The 27,230-nt window shown below is 42.7% G+C and overlaps 1 protein-coding gene across 3 annotated transcripts in view; it reads right to left on the bottom strand.

Annotated features, from left to right (window-relative positions):
- Window positions 1–27,230, bottom strand: part of GSTCD (glutathione S-transferase C-terminal domain containing) — a 184,273-nt gene that overhangs the window by 109,936 nt on the left and 47,107 nt on the right. For all 3 annotated transcript variants that reach the window (XR_012247392.1, XM_073639509.1, XM_073639518.1), the window contains exons 2-5: window positions 20,494–20,918; window positions 16,872–17,309; window positions 11,799–12,050; window positions 4,394–4,487 (exon numbers count right to left, since the gene is read on the bottom strand). Coding sequence is in view for 2 of the 3 variants with exons in the window: in XM_073639509.1 (XP_073495610.1) it covers window positions 4,394–4,487; window positions 11,799–12,050; window positions 16,872–17,309; window positions 20,494–20,918 (1,209 nt within the window). In the remaining variant the exon portion in view is untranslated. The remainder of the gene's footprint in view (window positions 1–4,393; window positions 4,488–11,798; window positions 12,051–16,871; window positions 17,310–20,493; window positions 20,919–27,230) is intronic.

Here is a 27,230-nt window from a genome sequence, read left to right as displayed (position 1 = left end):
GGTCGGCACCCTCTTGAAATGCCTGTGGCGCCCCCACTCCTGGGCGGCTCTCCCCAACTCACCCTATTAAGCCCTAGTCATATCAAGGCAATAGGGGATATAGGATACCAGATGACCAACCCACAATACCTGGACACAACAGACAAAAGTACTACACCTAACACACCACTGCAACTCGGTGTAAGCAAGAAGTCAAATTATAGCAGATAATTGTGCAAAAACGACTTGCTAGTCACTCTCTTAGTAAAATAATTATGATCCAATTAGATCATACAGCTTCAACGCAATACAGCCGTATATGTATAGGCAACCAAATATTGGTACAATCACATCATATTTGTTGCTGAGAGGATCATTTCAGAAAGCTAGCATAGTTTATAGCCGGACATAATAATAGAGAGTGGTCCGGGAAAAGAACAAGAAATGACATATATCAGAGCCTTATTAAATTTATAGACTATAAGCAAAAATCTACTATATAATTGTCTTATCCCATCTGTCTGTCTGTCTTGGAAATCCTGGGTCGCTGATTGGTCCGGCTGCGGCCAATCAGCAATGCGGCATTTCTGAAAAACATGGCGGCCGTTAGCGGCTCATGTGCGGCACGGAGGTCAGCGGCGATGCAGCCGGGAGATGCAGCCGGCTACTCGCAGCATAAGTCCCCCGACCGCAGGAGCCGCTGACCTACATGCGGCTATCGTCGGGAGATCAGCGGCTACGGCCGCTTATCTCCCGAGGACAAGTGTGACGCCCCTCCCCTCCCCTCCTCTCCCCTCCCCCCGCTCGATCATGACCCCGGCACCCGGCGTCATACTTACCCCACCCCTCCCCTCCTCTCCTCTCCCCTCCCCTCTCCTCCCGTCCCTCCCCCCGCTCGATCAGGACCCCGGCACCCGGCGTCATACTTACCCCACCCCTCTCCTCTCCTCCCGTCCCTCCCCCCGCTCGATCAGGACCCCGGCACCGGCGTCATACTTACCCCTCCCTGTGCCTCCGCAGCAGCTCTTGTGTCTTCCGCTGATGCTCTGTGACGTCTCAGGTCAGAGGGCGCGGTGACGTCTTTACACCGCGCTCTCTCCTGACCGGTCACAGCGCACAGCGTCAACATGCCGGCTACGCTGGAGTCCAGAGAAGCAGCTGAGAAGGGAGGTGAGTATTGGAATTTTTTTTTTTTGTATGGGGCCATAGGGGACCTGCATGGGGCACTATGGGGGGATGGATATACAGGGGATATGACTTCCTGCATGGGGCATTATATGTGGGGGAGAGGTGACATCCTACATGGGGCATTATATGGGGGGGGAGAGGTGACATCCTACATGGGGCATTATATGGGGGAGAGGTGACATCCTGCATGGGGCATTATATGGGGGGAGAGGTCACATCCTGCATGGGGCATTATATGGGGGGAGAGGTCACATCCTGCATGGGGCATTATATGGGGGGAGAGGTCACATCCTACATGGGGCATTATATGGGGGGAGAGGTGACATCCTGCATGGGGCATTATATACGGGGGATGTAACTTCCTGCATGGGGTATTATATATGGGGGATGTGACTTCCTGCATGGGGCATTATATGCGGGGGATGTGACATCCAGCATGGGGTATTATATACGGGGGATGTGACTTCCTGCATGGGGCATTATAAAGGAGGGTCGGGAGACATATGCTAGAATACCCGATGCGTTAGAATCGGGCCACCATCTAGTTTATGTCATAAGGCCCAAAGATATCTCGTGACATGTATCAGAGCCTTATTAGATCTATAGACCATAAGCAGAAATTGATATCATAAGGCCCAAAGACATCACAGATTCTGATATATCACATGTGCCTAATAGGCTAGGGAACTAGAACCCAACAATAGGGTAAAGGTATTAGCCAGAGCGCACACTGTCTGGTAAGTATATAAACAAGTACACTTATGTGTCGCTCTATGTAATAATGCACCTAAAAGGGTACATGTGTGTCACTCTAAATAGCCTCAAAAATAGTACATGTATGAATCACAATGCTCTTCTTCAATGAATTGGCTCATGAGGAATCACATATCATGTAAGTTCTCAAAAGACAAAAATGTATAGTGAAAGTGAACACTTAGCTTGCAAGGATTGTAATGTTCTTCTTAATAAAATGCCTCGTGCATGCTCCCCAGCAGGGGCCTGATGATATCAACATTAAAGTGCCTCGTGCATCCCCTCAGTCAAATATCAGGTTGGAGGTGGCACCAAATGGCAGTATACATAGCATGGAGTGGGGGGTTGTCGTGGGCCACTGGGGAGGCGCCAGATGTTGCAGAAGGGCCAGCTGGGGTGTGTAGCCTCACTGGCAGCAGATAATGATGTCACGGTAGCAACAATTTCAAAAGCGGAAGGTGGCACTTGTGGATGGTATAGGACCCCCCGGGGGCATTCCTGTAGCGGTGGTGTCTGGGGGCAGGTTTTGGAGTGCCCGTGATGTTTGTGTAATCTCCAGCAGCCAGACACGCAGGGGAACTTGTAACCATAACTATTTTACTGAAGGAGGTAACAGGGTACAGTCTTACAGGTAAAGGTCACAGTATATTGTACATACGGAAGTTATGGTTTTCTCCTCATGAGACGAACATTGTTATTGTCCAGGGCGGCTGCAGCAGAGTTCTCTTCACTTGCTTGTACAGGAAATGCTGTGCACAGTCCAGGAAATGCTGTGCACAGTCCAGGAAATGCTGTGCACAGTCCAGGAAATGCTGTGCACAGTCCAGGAAATGCTATGCACAGTCCAGGAAATGCTATGCACAGTCCAGGAAATGCTGTGCACAGTCCAGGAAATGCTGTGCACAGTCCAGGAAATGCTATGCGCAGTCCAGGAAATGCTATGCGCAGTCCAGGAAATGCTATGCGCAGTCCAGGAAATGCTGTGCACAGTCCAGGAAATGCTGTGCACAGTCCAGGAAATGCTGTGCACAGTCCAGGAAATGCTGTGCACAGTCCAGGAAATGCTATGCACAGTCCAGGAAATGCTGTGCACAGTCCAGGAAATGCTGTGCACAGTCCAGGAAATGCTGTGCACAGTCCAGGAAATGCTATGCGCAGTCCAGGAAATGCTATGCGCAGTCCAGGAAATGCTATGCGCAGTCCAGGAAATGCTGTGCACAGTCCAGGAAATGCTGTGCACAGTCCAGGAAATGCTGTGCACAGTCCAGGAAATGCTATGCACAGTCCAGGAAATGCTATGCACAGTCCAGGAAATGCTGTGCACAGTCCAGGAAATGCTGTGCACAGTCCAGGAAATGCTGTGCACAGTCCAGGAAATGCTATGCACAGTCCAGGAAATGCTATGCACAGTCCAGGAAATGCTATGCGCAGTCCAGGAAATATTAAACTGATGGAGGGACCTTCACAGATTGTTTCTCTGTGGAAAACACACTAAAGTGTGGATGTACTCGCAGTTTTTATCCCACCATTCCCTCTTGCAGGGGGTGGGTTTAAAAAAAGTCGGTGGTGTGGCAGCTACGTGGATCTGGTCCTGGCTAGAAGTGATCAGGATAACCAGAGAGCAGGAGAGTCCATGTACAGCTTTCTCTCTCCTGACTAGAAGACACTTCACTCTTTTTGTGAAGGAGATTATGTGAGGAAAAATGTCCCCTCAGCGTAGACTGGCATTGAAAACTCTTCTCTGAGAGAATAATGTCTCTCCTCAATCTTCCTGAGGCAGCAGGAACCGCTCACAACTGGTTTATACCAGCGTTCAGTCAGAGTGAGAGCCCTGAGCTGGGAGACTACTCTCAGCCATTGCTATGGCCACCACTTGTGAGGAGAATAATCGTTACTTCATATACACACATTGGCCAGCAGATGGCAGGAAAGTACAATTTACAATGCAATGTATTATATCCTCGGATTCAGTGCACAGAATGGAACAAATCTAGTACTGTACCACACTACAACTGTCTCACTTAGCAGCAGTAGAACGAGTACCGGGATGCCAGAAGATGACAATGTATATTTGTGCATATAATCATAGACATGTATAAACTGCACATCTTGTACTTTGCATGTTCCGGACTCTACTTGGGACAGGTTTTTAGCCACAAACATTAATTTTTAGGCATTTTTTTAGAAAACGCTTTGATACAAAATCATGTGATATATCTTATTTGTATGAGTCAAAAGTGTGAAAACTGACAGAATGGTTGAACGCAAAATAACACCAAGGTTTACTATTAAGCAAATGGTGGTTATGTGGTGCTTATGTAGGAGATCCAAGTCGTTTCTCTGTATAGGTTTCTATACATTTATGGAACATTTGTTAGGAAGATGAAAGTTACACTTTTCATGTTCAGCTAATTGACATACTATTAATCCAAGTTCCAATATATTCAGTCTAGCGAGGAATATTCACACTGACCTTCTGCTGGGCTTACTGCTGCAGGAAGACTTCCCCAGTCAATAATTTGGGATGGGCAGGGATGAGGAGAAAAGACCGCCTCAACGCCATGTTCCTGAACAATAATGAATACATATTAAGGCAAATGACAAGTACACATGCTTCAATCCCAAGAAATCTACAATAACGGGGAAGGAAAACAGATATTAAATTCAAGAGTAGATCATAGTCTCCTAACATATTCTTCAGGCTTTTCTAGATTACAAGCAGTGCTTAAAGGGAATCCGTCAGCAGGTTTTGCTACCTTATCTGAGAGCAGCATAATGTAGGCAAAGAGACCCTGAATCCAATGATGTATCACTCTGATTATGTCAGAACTGCTGAACCAATAAACTAAGTTCTTAGATTAAGCAATGCAGCAGAGCTGAAAAGCTAACCCCGCCCCATCATAGCTTTCTGTGTACATAGTCTATTGACAGTGAGCTGCTAATCATAGGAGGGCTGCTGTTTTCTGGGCAATGATAAAATCTTCATTGTACGCTGTGTGCCCACAATGCGTTTTTTAAGCGTTTCCGCAGCTGCAAAAACGGTTAAAAAACGTATGGTAGAAGGTCTGCCATGTTCCCCAATGATAATCCGCATGTGCTGTGCACATGCTGCGGAAATTTCCACTGCGGATTATCTTTGTGGAAAAATACGCAGCACTACCAATTATTTTGCGGAAGCTCGGCGTTTTTTCCGCCATTGACTTGCATTGGAACGCATGGAATCCGCATCACTGCATCTGTACATGCAGATACTAAGCGATTCAATGTGCGGATGGTACCCGGGTGTGGAGGACAGGAGACTCTCCTCTGGACCCGGGTACCATAGAACCTGTGAAAAAAAGAATAAAATAAAAAATAAATATTATACTTACCTTCTGATGGCCCCCGGTGTGCTTGTCTTGGCTTGCTGGCAGATCGCGGTGGACTGAAGGACCTGCGCTGATGTCATTTAGTCATGTGACGGGTCACGCGACCGCTGACGTCGGCAGGTCCTTTCAGTGTACCACGAGCTGCCGGCAAGCCGAGACGCATCGAATAAAGACTCCGGGGGCCATCAGAAGGTAAGTATATATTTATTTTTTATTTTTTACCATTCTTTCGGTCACACTATATAAATTCATGCCGTTTGCATGGATTTATATAGTGTGACCAAGTTCTCAAGCACTTTCAAGGTGATGCTAAAATCGCATGGAAAGCGCTTGATAACCCGCATGTGGAAATGCATGTGAAGAACTCTTCACATCCGCATGTCCCTGGCAAGAAAAACGCATGTAAAATCCGCATGTACTATCTGCATGTACAATCCGCATGTACAATCCGCATGTACAATCCGCATGTACAATCCGCATGTACAATCTGCATGCGTTTTTTTCTGCCAGGGGAGATGCAGAAACGGTCAGGAAAAATCCGGAGCATTTCTGCATCGTGGGCACATAGCCTAAGTAAACAACAGCTCACAGCCTGACCTGTGACATATCGTTGAATTCTGTGTTTTAATCTCTATCTCATGCTGTCCTCCAATTACATAGCAAAAACCTGCTGACATATTCACTTTAAATTTATTGTGAACTGACGAATGGATAATACAAAAATTCAATGAAATCAGACATTCTACATGAATTTTACAATAAGCTTAAAGGGTTTTTTGGAGACAAACTTCTAAATCACTTTATGTGAGTTCAGATCACTGAATTGTGACAGTGTGCAATGTGCACACTCTCACGAGTTCCCTGTAATCCCATGTGCTTCTCTTAATAGAACATTTAAAGAAGCGGATGAGATTCTTGACTACAAATGTACAAAGTGCTTAGTTGCAGCCACGTGATTGCACACTTGTGTTGGGTCAGGAGGTCAAGGTCATAACTGCACAAAAATAAAAATATAGGGCCCGATTCATTAAGAGTGGCACTTTACATACCAGTCTTAATGAAGGGGAGTTTTGCAGTATGATGCACCAAATTAATTAAGAAGCCCAAAAAAGTTAATTAATTTGGCACATCTTCTCAGTGACGTGAGCCTCCACGCACTCAGAAAGAAATGCTACTCCAGTCAGGGACAAGAGTAAAGTTTCCGATGTAAGAAACGTCAGCACTTTTGCTGAATTTGATAGGCAGGCGTAGCCAAGCCCCATATAGTGCCGGCTCTGCTCTTCTTGGCGTAGCTGAATCAAACTTGCGTGATCAAGCCAAAAGTCGCGCCATTTTTGCGTAACCATGTGTTTTGCAAATATTTTGCGACTTTTCAGTGTTCTACACTTTTATGAATCAGAACATTATTTTAAAGAGTCATTTTTTTTTAACAGGTCCAAACTATTAATGTATTGCACGACATATCTTTAGAAGGGTAGGATGTCCTGAATTTTAATTCTTCTTCAAGCACAGTCATAGAGGTAAATTATATAGTCCGGGCTGTCTGAGGGCACCACTATAAAAATATATATCAAGTGGGGGAGCTGTATATCTGACATTTTATTATTTAATCTCCATAGGTGAATGAAGGGAAGCCGAGTCTTCTGAACTGGGTATCAAAAGAAAAGAGTCTGTACTCATTACTACTGAAAAATGATGTTGATTAAATGCAGTCCTCACAGTGTAACTATAGTAAGAGTGGAAATGTTTTCCCGATCCTTCCCCCCAGGTTATGGCAGTTCCGCGGACCACTATATCATCAGATCACCACAATACAGCCAAATTTCTGTAATATTAACATTTACCTTTTCTGCTATAATATTTATTTTACTGTCTTTCAAGTTTCAGCCAAAAAGCTCATGAGTGGAGAGCGTGGAATGCCGGCAGCACATTGCTTTCATTAGGATCTGTTATTTAACATAACAACCAAATACAACTTCTGAATGTTCACGCTACGGAAAACACAGAGGAGTCCAAAAAACTTATTTAAAGAAAAACTCCACTACTGAAACACAACTGACAAATATCCGACAATTGTATACTTATCTTGCATTATTTTTTAATTCCTTTCTAAAACTAAATCCAAGGGAACGAATATAAAGAGTCTTTGTAACAGTCAATGCAGCATGCTTATTTTACTAATAGACTTTGATTACCCCAGCGTCTTGTGTGTCTAAATCAGTTACAGGTCACATGTCTGCTGACGTACCGTTCAGATGCCCCAAAAATCCCTTCGGCATACAAACGTAACGTCAATTACATTTGCAGTCTGGGCTGTGCTCTCGATCTCCCCAACTGGGCATGTGCAGAACAACTTTCCCAACGCACTCTCCGTTGGAGAGAAGGAAAGCCCAGCAGATGTCATTGCTGAATTTGCATTTGGACACCCTTCAAGACTCTTTGGTAATAACTGGTGAACTAAGCCTCAGCATGGAGTTAACATTGGCGGATCTGTGTCCTTCCATTTTAGAGGGATCAATAGTTTAGTGAATTTTTTACCACCCTGAAAGCTTGTGATGGGAGCCAAAGTCAAATGGTTTCTGGACTATGTGAAATCTCAAGATGGCATATACCGGTATTCTAAATTTCACTATGGGTTGCCTCCCGAATTTGATGGGGGATAACATGAAACACAAATCTTCCTGTGAAATTGATGGCCAGCATGACAGAACCACACGGACTTCATTGTCCAATAAGTAAATACAACACAACTACAGAAAAAAAAAGGACCACATATCCAAATATTACACAAAGGTCTATTGCAGCTAAGCAAAATTGACAAAAATGTGGTTCATCAAAGTGTAAGCCCACTGTCACGTCACAGTAACCTTTGCCAAGGGGGTTCCTACTCTACGCAAAGTACTCCATGGCAGCCACCGCCTGCTGGCAACTGAAGTGGAAAGACACAGGCTCTGGGCCCACCATTCCGCCCAACAGCCCCATAACCAGTGAACCCATCACAAACTCATCTTTCTGTGTGGTCGCAGACAAGAAACTGAGAGCAAATAGGTGGTAGTCTTTTCGTTATCTCCTGCTAACTGAAAAACATCTGAGCCAAATGATTGGAGTTCTGGTACCAAGGAAAAAGAGAATGATGATAAGGTGATTGTGCGGTCCATTTCCTTTCTTTTCTATAGTTTCTTGTCTTTACATATTTTATCTTCAATTGGAACCAGAACTTTACCCATTTGGCACAGGTGTCCTGAATTTGCTCTGGTTGGACAGAAAACCCTCACAGTGCAATATAGTTACATTGGTCCTTCAATTCCAACCTTTATTGTTAAACCTTACATTATTTTTTGTTGGGTTATTTATTACCAACAATGCCATTTGATATGAGAAAAGTATTCAGCTTTTTAATAAATTTCTGTTATAGTGTCGGCCATTACTACCTCTTGTGGTAGAGGATTCCACAGTCTGACTGATCTAACTGTAAAGAACCCTTTCCTGTTTAGCTGCCGGAATCGCCTTTCTTCCACCCGTAATGAGTGCCCCCTGGTCCTTAGTACGGTCTGTGGAACAGTTGTCTAAATCATTTTTTCTCCACACAATGAATATCCCCTGGTCCTTTGTAAGGTATGTGAAGATAATAAATCATATGCTAGTCCTTTGTATTGACACATAGAAATTAGATCACCTAATTATATTATAATAAAATATTTACAAAAAGGGGAGGGGTGTATTCACTTTTGGGAGATACTGTATATATCTTTTCATGGGACAAAACGGAAGAGAGGACACTTTGATACAATGTAAAGTAGTCAGTATACAGCTTGTATAACAGTGTAAATTTGGTGTGCCCTCTAAGTAACTCAACACACAGCCATTAATGTCTAAACCGCTGGCAACAAAAGTGAGTACATCCTTAAGTGAAAATGGCCAAATTATGCCTACAGTGTCAATATTTTGTGTGGCCACCATTATTTTCAAGCACTGCCTTTAACTTTTGGGCATAGAGTTCACTAGAGCTTCCTCTTCCACTCCTCCATGACGACATTACGGAGCTGGTGGATGTTAGAGACCCTGTGCTCCTCCAACTTCCATTTGAGGACGCCCCACAGATATTCAATAAGGTTTAGGTTTGGAAACATGCTTGGCCAGTAAAGCACCTTTACCCTCAGTTTCTTTAGCAAGGCAGTGACCATCTTGGAGGTGTGTTTGGGGTCGTTATGTTGGAATACTGCCCTGCAGCCCAGTTTCCGAAGGGAGAGGATCATTCTCTGTTCAGTATGTCACAGTACATGTTGGCATTCATGGTTCCCTCACTGAACTGTAGCACCCCACAGCCAGCAGCACTCATGCAGCCCCAAACCACGACACTCCCACCACCATGCTTGACTGTAGGTAAGACACACTGATCTTTGTATGCCTCACATGGTTGCCACCACACACGCTTGACACCATCTGAACCAAATAAGTTTATCTTGGTCTCATCAGACTATAGAACACGGTTTCAGTAATCCATGTCCTTAAGTCTGCTTGTCTTCAGCAAAGTGTTTGCGGGTTTTCTTGTGCATCATCTTTAGAAGGTTTCCTCCTGGGACGACAGCCATGCAGACCAATTTGATGCAGTGTGTGGCGTATGGTCTGAGCACTGACAGGCTGACTTCCACCCCTTTAACCTCTGTAGCAATGCTGGCAGCAGTCATAAGTCCATTTTGAAAAGACAACCTCTGGATATGACGCTGAGCACGTGCACTCAACTTCTTTGGTCGACCATGGCGAGGCCTGTTCTGAGTGGAGCCGGTCTTGTTAAACCGCTGTATGGTCTTGACCACTGTGCTGCAGCTCAGTTTCAGGGTGTTGGCAATCTTCTTATAGCCTAGGCCATCTCTATGTAAAGCAACAATTCATTTTTTCAGACCCTCAGAGAGTTCTTTGCCATGAGGTCCCACAGTCATCAATATGGGAGAGTGTGAGAGCGATAACACCAAATTTAACACAACTGCTCCCCATTCACACCGGAGACCTTGTAACACTAATGAGTCACATGACACCGGGGAGGAAAAATGGTTAATTGGGCACAATTTGCCATTTTGACTTAGGGGTGTACTCATTTTTCTTGCCAGCGGTTTAGACTTTAATGGCTGTGTGCTGAGTTATATAGAGGGCACACCAAATCTACACTGTTATACAAGCTGTACACTGACTACTTCACATTGTATCAAAGTATCACATCTTCAGTGTTATCCCATGAAAAAATATAATAAATTATTTACAAAAATGTGAGGGGTGTACTCACTTTTGGGATATACTGTATATTAAAATATTAATACCTTACATCAATATTTCATATATTTGTCCAAATTGCTTTTATATTCTTTTCGTCATCTTTTTTGCCATGCTCTGTGGTGGCTTTGCCAGCAGTGTTTTTTTTTGTATTATGCATACATTAGTGAGTGTGAAGCTGCTTGAAGAATTGTCAGGTCACTTCTTTTAACAAAACCTGAAGCGGTTAAAAGAAGCTCAAACTGACTAAACATCTGCACAGCAAGTTGTTTTTACATTGCAGTACAGTAGAAGCTGCAAAAGCAAACAAGATTTTAGGATGTATAAAAAGAGATAAAATCCCATGATCGCAACGTATTGTTACCCCTTTATAAATCACTGGTAAGGCCACATCTGGAATATGGGATCCAGTTTTGGGCTCCACATTTTAAAAAGGATATTCAGAAGCTAGAGTCAGTACAAAGGCGGGCAACTAGATTATTACAAGGGATGGAAGGCCTCTCATATGATGAGGTTGAAAAAGTTGAGTCTGTTTAGCTTAGAAAAAAGACGTCTCAGAGGGGATCTCATTTACATGTACAAATATATGTGGGGTCAGTACAAAGGACTTTTACATGACTTCCAGAGACCATACTAAGGACCAGGTAACACTCATTATGGGAGGAAGAAAGGCGAAACCGGCACCTAAACAGGAAAGGGTTCTTTACAGTCAAAGCAGTCGGACTGTGGAATCCTCTACCACAAGAGATAGTAATGGCCGACACTGTAACAGCTTTCAAAAAAGGGCTGGATGATTTCCTCAATACACATAATATTGTGGGTTATAGATAAATTTGTGACAAAATGTACAATTGAGGGAGGAAGGTTGAACTTGATGGATGTAGGTCTTTTTTTAACCTATGTAACTATACCTTCATTGTTTTTAGCATTTTTTATGTACTTTTTTGGGAGGACTTCGGAACGAACCCACCTGAAAAAAATATTGTATGCACATACACTAATGGAGTTTTCCAGTTTCAGAAAATCCCTTTCCTCATAGTGCAGGAACAAATAGAGCAACAAACTGATCTTTACTCACCTTCCCCGGGCCCAGCACAGAGTCTATGCCGCAGCTCCCGATGCCTCTTATTGTCTGCAGCACTGCAGTCAATCAATTAGCTCAACGGCTCCGTGAGGGCAGGTGTCAAGATAATGTTATAGAAAACCAATAGCAGTGGAATTAGGCTCATTCAATGATCTTACTTTCAGCTTGGTCATGGTGGGCCTGGGGCCTCCTAGAAAATGGCTTTCTGAGATTTCCTTTTCTTCGGTGTCTACTTTGACTAATGCTTCCACCTCTTGGTGCTGAGAATCCACATGAAGAAAGTGTAGAAATGTAATATTAGACGCAGCAGCGGCCTTCTGGACACCTTGGACCTGGAGAACCCGTTCATACCAGCCTATTACTAATGGAAGTTCATGAATCTTCTCGGGAGATATCTTCTGAAAGGCAACCTAAAATGAAGCATTTGAAGACTTTAATTCTTGCACGATTTATCCCTCAAAATGAAGCCCAAAAGTATCCCTAAATTAACCCCACTGGTAAAATATTGCAAAGTGCACATCCTATAAACCCACTAGAAATAGTCCGAATGATGAACTTGATACACTTCTATACAGTACAATACTAAGAAAAGCTAGCCATGAACATTAGCTAACAGCCAGCCAAAAGTTATTTGAATGGACGTGATCGCAAGACGATCCAAACATTAATGTGTTATCAGTCAATAACCTACTTTTGAAATATGATATTTATGTTAAATGTAGATTTAACAAACGTACTATTTTTTATTTTTCATATTACGATATGTATTAAAAAAAAAACAAAAAACAGAAACCTTGCAATATTCACACTGGCCACTGGAGCTATTCTACACTCCTTCCTGATTCTTTAATTCACATGAACATTAGCAGCAATGGAGTGAATCAGACCCCCTGTCTTTTGTGCATCACCTATGGTGCTAGCTGGATCCTTTTATTAGCTGTGTATAGATGTCATTGTAATCCTGCCTCTGATGATTATGAGGCTGCTGAAAAGTCTTTTGTAAAGAACATGTTAGTAGGAGTCTATAATTACCCCAGTGGAAAGTGTCAATATTTTATTTAATACAGATTGTGATATAAAAAAGCAAAGCCAAATACGTAGTTAACACAAAAACCTGATTTAATTATTTTCTGATGAACACTCCCTTTAAGTAGCATGAGGGGGGAAAGGGCGAGAGCCTGACGGACTTTTCTGCTTCTGCATATCCCAACCGAAAATTGAAGAGAAAATGTTAATAAAAATCAGTAACATATTCACCTTTCTGCCACCTGGAAGCATGGTTCAGTGGGAATTGATAGAAGCCATATATAACAGATCACTGGCAGATCTGGATAAATGGGTATAGGTAACAATGATCATAAAAGAGGTGGAAGTATATTCTGTGGAAATAAGTATATTCTGAAGATGTAAGACATCCATAGATTAAAAAAAAAATGGATACTGGCACGTTTACGTGAGCTGCGCTACGGGAATGAAGAGCCTTGGGATTCCAAATGGTGTTTAATTATATCAACGCGTTTCTGTGCCCCTTTTCAAGGTATATAAAACCAAGTCAAGACATCCAAAGATAACTCAACTGTGATTGGCAATATTCAGTCACCCTGTTTCACCGTAGAAAATGGCGGTACATTACACCTCTTGGTCATACCCAGCTTTGAAATAGGTCATGCTTTTCCATTTTCATACCTGTCCATTGGCTGTTTGGAGAACAGGAGCCCTAATTGGACCTTAAAAGGGCTGACCAGTGAAAACAAGTTATCCTCGAGCCACAGAATATGGGATAACTGGTTGATCATTGAGGGTCTGACTGATGGGACCACCACCGAATGGCGGAACAGAGCCTGTTAGAATAGAGCAGCAGTGTGCCTTCAATCACTACAAGATTTACTACCTATGGGACTGCCCCACAGAGAATGAATGGAGAGGCGGCTGGGCTCCATTTGGATAAAAGTACCCCGCTCTGCTGATCGGTGCAGGTCCTAGTAGTCGGACCCTCACTGGTCAGCAAGTTAACCTACAGTTAGGTAATGACGTGTTTTCACTGGACAACCCCTATAACTAATGGACCTGAGGATTTTAAAGATCACTGAAAAACCTCATCAGTACCAAGGAGCTTATAACACTTTCTTATTGACAGTCTACAAGCAAATCTCCATCAGTAAATCAAATAACAAATGTATTACTGTAAAGTAGAAAGCTCCCAGACTAAACACACACATGCTCTAGACAAAAGGCTTCGAAGAGCTCTGAGTCTTGTAGAAAAAAAAACCTTTAAAAATCCAGCAGGAATTTTTTTTGAAGACTTGATACAAAATAGAATAATAGGAAGAAAAAATCAATATAGGATGTCATTAAGTGCAGTAAATTAAAGCATGACGTGTATGAGGAAGGCCATGTAACATGCATGAAGGTAGCCCTGAACATGAGAACAATAAGTAGATCAATAAGATTATTTCATTTAACCAAGTAAAATCCACATAAAAATAATACAAAAGCTACAAAAAGTTATTGTGAAGTTGTGCTCCAAAAAGCTGCTACTGTATGACAAGAGGAATTTTCTGATTGGGGTCACAGTCCATTAGCTCCCTGTATGGGTAGAGTAAGCAATGCATTTTTCACATGTTCTAAGCATGTCCTAAATACCCGACAGGAACTGAAGCAGGTGAGAAACCAAAGGACAATGGAGGAGGATTTCCTCAGATGGCTTGCTTAGCTAGCAGATGATCCTGTGATCTACAAAATATAAACTATCCAACTATACATAGCTTCACTGCACGCAAACTTATTGAAACCTGCCTTTTTATTAATGAAAACAAAAAAGTAAGAAAATATTTACAGGTATTGGTGTTTTTTTTTCTCACATCCTTATCAATGTTAAAAAAATGTCCTGAAATTTTCACTGTGGCCACTAAGCCTCATAATACTTTCTGGACTGTATAAATCTCTTTTCTGTAGGTACCTCATTATCATCACAGGCAGAATCACAATGAAAGGTAACACTTGTATTTTGACCCCATGGGATTACAGCATTCACAATATGTAATGGTCACATCTCACCTCCTCTCCCTCCCTGCGCAATGACCTCTGCACAGCTCACAGAGCATGCCTAGAAAATTCTCCCCAAAAAAGTCTTAACTATTGTTCTCATGTTCCATATCAAGGCCCCATAATCATTGACATTTTGTTGCTATTAATATTAGAGATGAGCAGATCAATCCATGGGTCTCTGGTCCATCAGATGTACTAAGCAGCGAAACGGAAGGACCGCCAATCTCTTACCTTCTAGGGTCCCCAGCGAGGCTTTTGATTAGCCAGGGCTAAGCAACATTGCCTGGCTAATCAAAGGTCGCACCGGGAATGCCGGAAGGTAAGAGTTTTGCGGTCCACCAATCACCACTGACCTGACCTCGTCCCACGAATCAATCCTCTCATCTCTAATATCATCCCTTTATTCCCTTCCTACACTACTATTAGTCTTCTTTCTTCCCCCTTGTTACCCACTCCAGTGACTTTAGGTCTTGTAGCTAATGGTAGCATGGCTTGCTACATGTACTGTGTGTATTCCCACACATAGTATCTGATTCTTCCAGATATATAAAGTTATGATTCATGGTTTGACATTTAAAGTGATATCAGCAGCAAATAAATATAAAGATAAGAAATCAGTGCCGACAGGCAATGTTACACAATGAGACCACGTATTCGCTTTTCTTACATTCTTGATGCAGACAACACATTTGACATGCTAGTGGGAATATATATGATGGTCGAGACTGTAGTCTGAACATGTGATATCAGAAACCACTAATTATTGAAGACGGTATCAGTAGTAATTATGGAGCCTCCGTGTCTGCACAGCTTTGTTTTCACATAAGACGTGTCTACCCATGTCTTGTGAGATAACCAAGGGAGTGTAGATTTATCTGATCTCCCTGTAATGTGATATTCTGCAGGTTCAGGTATGAAGTGATCACCTGCAAAGATCATGCCTACAACTTACCAGGAATTGGCAACAATTACCACATTGTCTCCATAACTGTCTATAAAGGTGCACAAGTGCAGAAACTAGGTGAAAGGGGTTGAGCACTTTGGAAATTTCTTTTTAAAAATGGTCAGAAAAGCGCCCAAAAAAAACAAAATAAAAAACAATACCTCCCCAATCGTGTGCCAACCCCATCCTGACTGCTCCCGGGTCCCTCACTGGTTTCTACTAGATCCGGAGGTGACCGGGCAGCATCAGAATGGGAGCCACGGTAGACCGGTGAGTACCAATTCTTATTTTATTTCAAGCTGCTCCGACTGAGGAAAATAAAAGCATTTTGAAATGGACAACCCCTTTAAGTGTTTATTTCACATGTAAAGGCAAATATGTAATGTTTAGCCATCAATATTATACACCTATATATATATTAATACTTAGGATTATATTGAATTTGCGGCTTTCACTACATGGGCTCTAAACTGCAGTATTTTGAAAAAAATATAGTTAAAAATGAAATATAACCACAAAGTGTAAAGACAGCCAAATAGATTTATATAGAAGAAAGGGGTGGACCATGGAGGGTGCGGACAGCTTCATAAATACTGGAAGAAGGCGCTCCAAGAACGTCACACTACAGGAGATTGAAGTGAGTGGAAGCTGAGTAGTAGTACCTGACAGCGACCAATAAGCATTGCACGAGCTGAGCCAGCATTCTACAAGTTTTACTTCTCTCAGTTGTGTTACCTGAAAACAGCTGATAGTGGGAGGTCTGGGTACAGGCCCCCCGATCTATACTGATGACCGATTCTAAGAGCTTGTGCTTTGGGTCCGAGAGCAATCCTACAAAACATCAGATTGCTCTCAAACCAATGTTATGCTGTGGGGCCATGCACATGTCCAATTTATTCCTCGAACAGAGAAATCGCAGCATGCCGGAGTTTGATCTGATATTCGGAACCCACTCGGCCATGCAAGTCAATGAGTCCGTTGAAAACATCAGACTACACTCAGATGTCATCTGAGCGCAGTCCAATTTCCACAGACTGGAAGAATGGAGAAGATGAAAAACTTCTGATCAGAGTCTGATCAAAGTATGATTTGCATAATCAACCTGATTCTGTTGGATGAGAGAATATACGCTCATGTGACCCTAGCCTGAGGATAGGTCATCAATAGCTAAGTCCTGTAACATGCCTTTAACTGCAATATGAGAAAACACCCTAATGAGCAAAATAAATGAAATTCTTACCAGAAAATGGTGGATGCATGGCAGAAGAACAACATCAGTCAGAGTAAAATATAGACTCTCAGCAAAGACATGCTCGAGAGAAGGGAGGTCGGAGGTCCTTGCTTTCCTGATGTGGGCAGGTTCTCTTGTACTTTTTGATGGCACCTCTTGAACACTTAGTTTGGACAAAGCTGCTGTCAGGTCCAAACTCGGAGGTTTTTGAACGCTGCTCTGAGAAGTTTCTTCCTGTACTTCCTTTCTTTCACCAGTATCATTAGATTTCATTTGCTGCTGCATCTTCTGCCGGCGTATTTTATCATCATTGTGGACCCTTACCGGCTCGCCAAGCTTTCTTTCCAGCTGAAGAATTTCCGGAGGAATAGTGGCAGATGGGTCTTTTAGAAAGGTTTCCACAGCCAATGGGATGCTGATCTCACACAGCCTGGTCCACTGGCTGACCTAACAGCATAAAATAGAAACTTCTATATTACTAAATTAAGAAAAATATAAGTTTGTGACTGAAATGCTAAAACCAGATTTATGAGTAGGTAGAAGAGAACAAGCAAACAGCACAAAATGTACCAACTGTTGCATCATGTCAGATCCATCTAGTGACATAAATGATCTACTAGGTAGTGTCAATGACTATCTTGCTATTTGCTCAGTCCATCTACAGGAGCTTGGCAACCCTTTTTATTTCTTCTAAAACAGTGTGCAGCATGGTTTATAAAAAAAAAAGATATACCTGCCATTTTGCATGGTGGTCCTCTGCATGGTACTCCCACCGGTCTCTTTGTTTCCTCTTTGGCTGCAATAGTGACACGTTGGTCACCTGCCCATCAATTCTGCAAGAGGAATCAAGGAGACCAGAACTTTTTATTTTTAGACTAAGCTTTGCTCTTCTAGAGAACAACCCATTGAACTTTTGCCATTTCCATAATATGCATAAAATAGCAGAAAAAAATGAAAACAATATAAACTAATTCCAAAAAAATATCTATAGGCCTGGGGGGGACCATCAAAAAGAGTCTGTAGGACAACTGGGTGTTAGGCCGGGTTCACATGAGCGATTTCACAGTCCATATCTGGACCGCAATGTCCAGACAAACAGGTCTCCTGACCCGAACTTACACCCTTATAGACACATATAAGGCTATAAGGTCAGGCTGGGAGACCCACCACCAAACTGAATATTGTGGTCCGTATACGCTTGTGTGAACCCGACCTTACAGTGTCATTCATAGAGTCACCCACTATGGCCTCTATTGTTAGCCTCAATATCTTCAAGTTGATGACCTCAGCCCTATTTCTAGCTGACAGCAAGAATAGTCTTCACCACAATGCTCCCATACAATTCATCCCAACGCCATCTATTGCCAGTCTGAATGCCCTGAACGTCAGTTATAGTCCCCCTCTTTGCCATTTAGTATACTTTCACAATGCTAAATGCTGGCCCAAGCCCTCAGATTGCCCGACAGAATGTCCCTACAAATGCCAGCCAGACAATCCCCCTTCAGCTACTATGCCCCCATAGTGTCCCCCTATTGACAGCCTTAATGCCCCCCCAGTGTACGCCACAGTCCAGTGCATCAGTGATGATATATCTCACCTTTCTCTGTTGCTGTACCTGTATAAATACGTGCCAAGACAAATGGCTCGGAGGTCTGGTTAAAAAAAAAAAAAGGGTATTCTGACAAATGGGAACCTGTCTATGATGCTGAATCCCTAATATATGTGTGGAGTTTTATTCTAAATCCCCCATGCAGGCTGCCCCATTGATGAAGCCAGGCTTCTCTCCCAAGTATAGTATTACATTCCCCCTGTATACTGGTGATGAAACCAGTACGTCATCCAGTCAGACAGAAAGACATGGCATGAAATTGTTCAGTGACGTTGGCACCTGACATGTTACAATAACAAACATCTGACAAGTCCATCTCAATGGAAAAGGATACATTTTTGGAAATCCAATGCTGGGATGTGAGACAAAACATTTCTTCTACATTGTGAAGAGATTAGTAGCTGACATGGCAGACAGATGCCAGTGCAGCACGCTAGACGTAATTAAAGGTTAATTAAGGTAGAGTTTCCACAGCGCGGGCCGTGACTGTTCCAACATGTCTGCCTAGATCTCTCGCCGTGTACTCGCACGCTGCATGGAATATAGAAACACTTACCAGGCCACAATGTATGTGCACACGGACATTTCATCACCGCATACAGAAGTTACACTTGTTGGCACGCTCAACTTTTACATCAAATTATAATTAAAGGCAATTACAAAATAATTATCTCAATAGGTTTCCAAAAATAAGATTTTTTTTGCACATTAATATTTATACTACATCAATTTTCTGCTGGGGCAAAACAACAAGGGCCGATATATCACAGTTTTTAAGCTAGAAAAAAATGCTGTGAAAAGTAGCATAATTTTTGTGCAATGCGGAGCTGCACAAAATCGTTGCGTCTTTTGTCATTTTCTCAACAGTTTGAAGCAGCTCCGTGAAAATAAGTGGAGCTGGGGAGGAGCAAGGTTTGGATGGGGCATGGCTATGCTTGACCATCAAATTTAGCAAAAGTGCTGGTTCCTCTTACGCCAGAAATGCTACTCCAGCCCCTAACTAGAGTAGCATTTCTGGTAAGGTACAGAGCAGCATGCCATTGAGAAGATGAACCAGATTTATTAAGTGGTGTGCGCCTCTTAATGAATTCGGTGCATTGTACTCCAGTGAGACCTCTATTAAGACTGATGATCAGAATGTTAGTATTAAAGAATCAGTATCAAGTTATGTGTGATACGGAGCATCCCACTTGTGAGTCATAGCAAAGAACAAAAACTATAATATCAGGCACAGCACAACGATAGATTACATGGACGCGCATTCATTGGAATAGGTGTACATTAGTGATGGGTGAGAGCGTGTTCGGCACTGCTCAATACTCAATCGAGCATCGGGGTGTTTGATCAAGTATCAACCAGTGCAGAGTATCGCGTGCCGCTTGAGTGCTCAGGTCCCCGTAAGAACCTCACTTGAATCATCTGAGCTGGTCACGTGGGAGAGAAAGAGAGAGAGAGACCTCCGGAAAAATGCTCGAGTTTGCCATTCACTTCCATTATACTTGGTACTCGAGTCGAGCACATCCGAGCGTCCGACCTGCTCAATTCGAGTACCGAGCACTCAAACATTTCAGTGCTTGATCAACACTAATGTACATCTTCATGTGGAAAAGAAGAAAAGTGGCACTCACCAGTCCTTTAAAGTCTAACGTCTTTACTTACAGCATTTAAAAATTGTCAGTAAGGAGTGAAAAAGCATCACGGAGGACGATGGCCATTTCGCGCTAGCGTGCCCTTCAACGGATCCAGAGATCACGACTCGTTGAAGCGCATAGCAGCGCGAAATGCTGCAAATAAAGACGTTGGATTTTAAAGAACCGGTGAGTGCCACTTTTGTTCTTTTCCACATAACCACTGACTTGTTTCTATGTGAGCGCCCGGTATCCTTTGGCAACAATTGCTCGGGCTGATAAGTGAGTCGATATGAAGACACACAGGTTGCTGGTGCGGGGACACCTCTCCTTTCTACGGACTAATGTACATCTATTGAGATCCCCAAATTACGATTAAGGATATAAAACTTACTTCAGCACAAGCCTTTAAGCAGGTCTTTTTAAACCCTAGAAGTTGGATCACATCTTTCCTGGAGGGATCGGCAAGGAATGTTCTCTGTATAACGTGTCTAAGAACCACAGCCAGGCCAGCTCTACAAAACGCACCAGAGGCCTCAAGAACAGCCGGCAGACGACAGCTCTGGACAATTCCTGGAAGATCTTTTCTGGAGATGACTGAGACATTCAGGTTACTTGGGAACAAACCTTCCTTGAGAGTCCTGTGGTCGTCTTCTGGTATCACTAGAAAAGTTTTCAATGTCTTACAATCACAATAGGACATCAAAAACAGTACAATGGATGTATGAAGAGGTAGCAATGTGTCCTCATGGTGAAGGTCAATATCCAGGAAAAGTTGTTCTTCAGTATTCTTCAGGCTCTCACTATCTTTCATATTTACTATAATATAAAAAAACAACAATTATATGAGTGAAGCAACAAAATTAATGTATGAATTACTTAACAGGATTTACAATTACTGAACATTGGAACCTGATAAGGATATACAAACTATATCATGATTTTTTCATAATTTTTTTTTATTTTTAAAGCTCACATTTGGACAGCGGCACTCATGCGCGTGCCAAGAGCAGTATGGAAGGTTTTACTCCCTAGTTCTGTGTCTGTGTAGGGGAGGAGAGAGCCGCAAGTGAGCCAGAAGGAGAATCACAGGGTGTTACTGTCATCTGTCCTGCCAACACCCTTCCAGTGACCACAGAATTAAACATATGTAACAAGCTGACCATCACTCTCCATCCAGCATCCGGGCTAAAAGAGCTCGTTCCTCAATGGAAAAAAATTAGATGCCGCCAACTTGTTTATTCCATGCCTAGAAGATTTGGTGCTGTCCTTAAAAATCATGGAGGTCATAAAAAATTAAAGATGGAGTCGTTTTTTATGTGGGCTGTACTCATTTTTGAATCAACTAATTTGAATAAAACTAATGAAAGTTATATCATTAACCTAACTCTCATATTATGGGGTAAAAGATGTTCTATAAAACTCCGTCTTGTCAAAATTTTGGAAATTGTTCAGCGAGATATTGACTAAAATCTTATTTTTTCAAAAGGGATGTACTCTTTTATGCTGAACATATGTATATTGGAAAGTTTATTCAACAGCATTATAATCTGCACTAGCAGTCTTATCCCTTCACGACATATGACGTATATTTACGCTGATGTCGTGACTGGCCTTTGTGCCTTTACCAGCCACAGGTGGAGCAGAGCTCTGCCCGCGACTTTTAATCTGTTAAATCCCGCTGTCAATCTCTGACAGCGGGATTTAACAAGCACCGACAGGGGCACACGCCATTCCACAATCCTATCCGTGTGCCTGTGACATGATCGCGGGGTGCCGATGGTTGTCATGACAGCTGGGGCCTGTCATTACGATCCTCCTGTAGCTGGCGTTCATAGATCGTGATAGCACAAGCGATCAGACGATTGCAGCTTCAAGTCCCCTAAGGGGACTAATAAATACATTGGAAAGTTAAAAAATATGGAAAAAAAACACCCACAAACGTTCAAATCACCCTCCTTTTGCCGAAATTGAAAATAAAACTATTAAAAAAATACACATATTTGGAATCACTGCGTTCAGAAATGTCCAATCTATCAAAATATAAAATAAATTAATCCAATTGGTAAACAGCGTAATGAGAAAAAAATCGAAATGCCAGTTTTAGGGGCTTTTGGCCGTGGCAACATCAGCTCAGGGTGCAAAAAACAAGCCCTCAAACAGCCCCATATCCCAAAAATGAAAACATTACAGGTCTTGGAATATGGCGAGAAAAGCAAAAAAAAAAATTTTCAAACAAATTTTCAACATTTTTTTCGCCACTTAAATAAAAATAAACTATACATGTTTGGTATCCCTGTACTCGTAGTGTCCTGGAAAATCATATTGGCAGGTCAGTTTTACCATATAGTGAACATGGTGAATAAAAGACACAAAAAACAATTGTGAAGTTGAACATTTTTTTTTTCCTGTTTCCTAGTACACTATATGATAGAATGGTGTCATGCAAAAGTATAACTCGTCCTGCAAAAATATATATACCAAAAAACAAGCGTTCATATGACTATGGGGATGAAAAAATAAAAAAGTTATGGCTCTTGGAAGAAATGGAGAAAAAAATGAAAAAAAACTAATGGAAAATGGCCCGTGGGTTAACCTACATAAGATAGTGGATAGTAAAGGTAGATAGTAAACTACTATTGGAAGGATGTTACTACTTCTGACACTGCATAGGTTAGAGGGGAGCAAAGAGCCATCTGATAGATGTGGGGTGTCCTGTCTTCTCTCCCTCCTTGTACACATGCAGTCACTGTGGCCACGCCCCCATGACATCACTCTGCTCTAAGAGCTGCTGGCCCCGCCCCCTGCATCAGAGCTGTGCTGGACTTACAGGCTCCACTGATTCCAAAGCACAGGCAGGAAGTAAGGAGCTGGACATGACATCACCAGTTCATCACACCATAGTTCAGAAATAAAACAGCATTTTTACAGCAGGGAAATTATATGAAAATTTCTCATAGAGTTTACAATGTTTTAATAATCTGTGTCCAGAAAACCCCTTTAACACTGTCCATCCTTTAGAAATAACTAATGTTTACTTCAAAAGACAAAAGTCCAGTTTATAACTTTTATTTATCGCTATTAACATACAGTGAAGGAAATAATTATTTGATCCCTTGCTGTTTTTGTAAGTTTGCCCACTGACAAAGACCAAAGACATGAACAGTCTATAATTTTAGGGGTAGGTTAATTTTAACATTGAGAGATAGAATATCCCAAAAAAAAAATCAAGAAAATCACATTGTATAAATTAGATAAATTTATTTGCATTTTGCAGTGAGAAATAAGTATTTGATTCCTCTGGCAAACAATACTTAATACTTGGTGGCAAAACCCTAGTTGGCAAGCACAGCAGTCAGACGTTTTTTGTAGTTTATGATGAGGGTTGTGCACGTCAGGAGGAATTTTGGTCCACTCCTCTTTGCAGATCATCTCGAAATCATTCAGATTTTGAGGCTCTCGCTTGGCAACTCGGAGCTTCAACTCTCTCCATAAGTTTTCTATGGGATTAAGGTCTGTAGACTGGCTAGGCCACTCCATGACCTTACTGTGCTTCTTTTTGAGCCACTCCTTTGTTGCCTTGGCTGTATGTTTTGGGTCATTGTCTTGCTGGAAGACCCAGCCACGACCCATTTTTAATGTCCTGGCGGAGGGAAGGAGGTTGTCACTCAGGATTTTACTGTACATGGCTCCATCCATTCTCCCATTCATGCGGTGAAGTAGTTCTGTGCCCTTGGCAGAGAAACACCCCCAAGACATAATGTTTCCACCTCCATGCTTGACAGTGGGGACAGTGTTCTTTGGGTCATAGGCAGCATTTCTCTTCCTCCAAACACGGCGAGTTGAGTTAATGCCAAAGAGCTAAATTTTTGTCTCATCTGACCACAGGACCTTCTCCCAATAACTCACAGAATCATCCAGGTGTTCATTGGTAAACTTCAGAAAGGCCTGCACATGTGCCTTCTTGGGCAGGGGGACCTTGCGGGCACTGCAGGATTTTAAACCTTTAAGGCGTAATGTGTTACCAATGGTTTTCTTAGTGACTGTGGTCTCAGCTGCCTTGAGATCATTAACAAGTTCCCCCTGTGTAGTTTTAGGCTGATCTCTCACCTTCCTCATGATCAAGGATACCCCACGAGGTGAGATTTTGCATGGTGCCCCAGATCAATGTTGATTGACAGTCATTTTGTATTTCTTCCGTTTTCTTACTATTGCACCAACAGTGGTCCCCTCTCACCCAGCGTCTTACTTATGGTTTTGTAGCCCATTCCAGCTTTGTGCGGGTCTATGATCTTGTCCCTGACATCCTTAGAAAGCTCTTTGGTCTTGCCCATGTTTTAGAGGTTAGAGTCTGACAGATTAATTGAGTCTGTGGACAGGAGTCTTTTATACAGGTGACTATGTAAGACAGCTGTCTTTAATGCAGGTAACGAGTTGATTAGGAGATTCTAACTGGTCTGTAGGAGCCAGAACTCATAATGGTTTGTAGGGGATCAAATACTTATTTCTCACTGCAAAATGCAAATAAATTTATCTAATTTATACAATGTGATTTTCTTGATTTTTTGGGGGGATATTCTATCTCTCAATGTTAAAATTAACCTACCCTTAAAATTATAGACTGTTCATGTCTTTGTCAGTGGGCAAACTTACAAAAACAGCAAGGGATCAAATACTTATTTCCTTCACTGTATACTTGCTACAAAACTGGACAACCTCTTTAAGAACCTCACCCAACTATGCCTCATCAGACAACTCCCCATATCTAAGTTTCCTGGAGAACACTGACAATGAGAAAGTGGGTTAATGTTACTCCTACCTGAATTTTTAGATTTCGAGTGGTTAGCCATTAAAGTGAGGCGGAAGCTAGATAAGGTACAGACTTCCCCTTTAAAATCTAAGTGTTGATGTTAGTGCTGTTGCCAGCTATGCCGCCATGAAATAATGTATTCTAGACATGCTTATCAATACAAAGCCTGACGCACATGGTGCAGCTGCTTTGTCCTATGGATTATCTAAAATTGGATTCCGTTTCTGGGAATATAAAACCATGTCTTTCATACATTCTTAAAATTAAGCCTCACCACTGCTGTACACAGAAAAAAAAAATCAATCTGCTCTGCCAGTGTTTATTTCTCCTTCTCTGAATAACGGCATACTAGTGATTATTTATTAAATTCCAGCAGTGCCACACAGCTCAGTATTTATAGGGAATTTATAGGTGACGAGCACGACTAACGGAACGTGCTACAGAGCAGCCGAAGATTAAATGGACCAGCTCCGGAAGCAGGAAATACAGGGAATCTCATGGGCTTTTTGTCTTGTAGCAACCTTTTGTTGCTGACGTCACAATGCAAAATAAGGTGTAACGTTTCTCCTTGTGCAGAGCGACATGCCAGGCCTAGCATGTCAGAGTGAGGAGACTTATACACCATGCATGCTCCTCTGGGAAATTAGATATGTAAATTGCCTCTTCAGAGAGGAAGAGGACTTGAACTCTAGTGCCACCTATTGGAAGTACCAATCCTTAAAGTCAATATCAACCCTTTAACAAGCCTTGCAATAGGACTTAGGATAAAAGCCAAACCAGAATCTCATTTTGCAGGCACGGTGTTTTGGGGTATTGCCCCTCATCAGTGTAAAGTATGAGATCTGATTTGGCTACGTGAGAGACTTAAGACTGGGATCTAAATGGTCTCATTTCTCCTTGTGCAGAGTGACATGCCAGGCCTGGCATGTCAGAGTGAGGAGACTTATACACCATGCATGCTCCTCTGGGAAATTAAATATGCAACTTTCCTCTCTAAAGAGGTAGAGGACTAGAACTCTAGTGTCACCTATTGAAAGTAGCAATCCTAAAAGTCAATATTGACCCTTTAACAATATTGACTTTTAGAATTGCTGCTTCCAATAGGTGGCATTATAGTTCTAGTCCTCTTCCTCTCTGAAGAGGCAATTTGCAATGTGAAATAAGTAACTCAAAATCCAGGACTGTATATTTTCTCTACAAGCCTTGGTGGCACATTACCGCTGCAGCCAATCATTGATAATGCCTGGCCACTGACTGGCTTCAGCAGGAAAAGAATGAGAAAAGAGCAGCGATGTACACAGCCAGAGGGACAGAGCAGCATCAATGGATCCAGGGGTGAGTACGGATATTTCCCTTTTTTATAGCAAACTCTGGAACTTTATAGCAATATGAAAATGAAAAAAAAAAGATGTGGAAAACCTCTTTAAAGTCTATAGCGTGTGCAGGGACGGACCGGTCAGTCTATGGAAGCAGGGAGGGGAGACGCCACCAGGAACTGGCCTTGGACTAGGCATCAGTGACGTATGTTTTCTCTGAAAGGCCGTATTGGCACCACACACATGGCAGGTAGTCATTCTAGGTGCAAATTTACCACATCTAAGACATTACAACATTAAAGACGCCCAGAGGATGAGCATTATACAAGGATAACAATTAGGCAAAAATATCACGTGTCAAAGAACATACAGCTACAATGAGGTTATATATAATCATATACAAGCATGCAGTTGCCCCCCCTAGAAGCAGGGCCGCACGCCGCACACCAGGGCCGGCACCCGATGCACCCGGTCAAATGACGGGGCCCTGAGCAGGCGGGGGCCCTCACCGTCAGCGTCCGCTCCCCCCCCCGCTTGCTCAGGGCCCTGGCACCCGGCACAATACTTACCCCTCCCCGTGCCTCCGCAGCAGCTCCTGCATCCTCCGCGGCTGCTGCACTGTGACGTCTCAGGTCAGAGGGAGCGGTGACGTCTTTACACCGCGCTATCTCCTGAGCAGTCACAGCGCAGAGCGGGACGAGGCCGGCGACGCTGGAGTCCAGAGCAGCGGCAGCAGGTGAGACGTGAGGTGAGCATTTGATTTTTTTTTTTATTGTATGGAGGCATGGGGCAGTATAAGGGAGGGGGGTGAGGTGGGGGTGTGTGGCATCCTGCATGGGGCATTATAAGGGAGGGGGTGTGTGTGACATCCTGCATGGGCATGGGACATTATAAGGGAGGGGGGGTGACATCCTGCATGGGGCATTATAAGGGGGGTGTGACATCCTGCATGGGGCATTATAAGGGAGGGGGGGTGACATCCTGCATGGGGCATTATAAGGGAGG

Source organism: Phyllobates terribilis, unplaced genomic scaffold (assembly GCF_046119375.1).
Source record: "Phyllobates terribilis strain yellow unplaced genomic scaffold, ASM4611937v1 Scaffold_1__5_contigs__length_1240528914, whole genome shotgun sequence".
Lineage (NCBI taxonomy): Eukaryota > Metazoa > Chordata > Amphibia > Anura > Dendrobatidae > Phyllobates > Phyllobates terribilis.
Note: the sequence above shows the minus strand (reverse complement) of the source record. Positions and strands in the feature narration are given on the sequence as shown.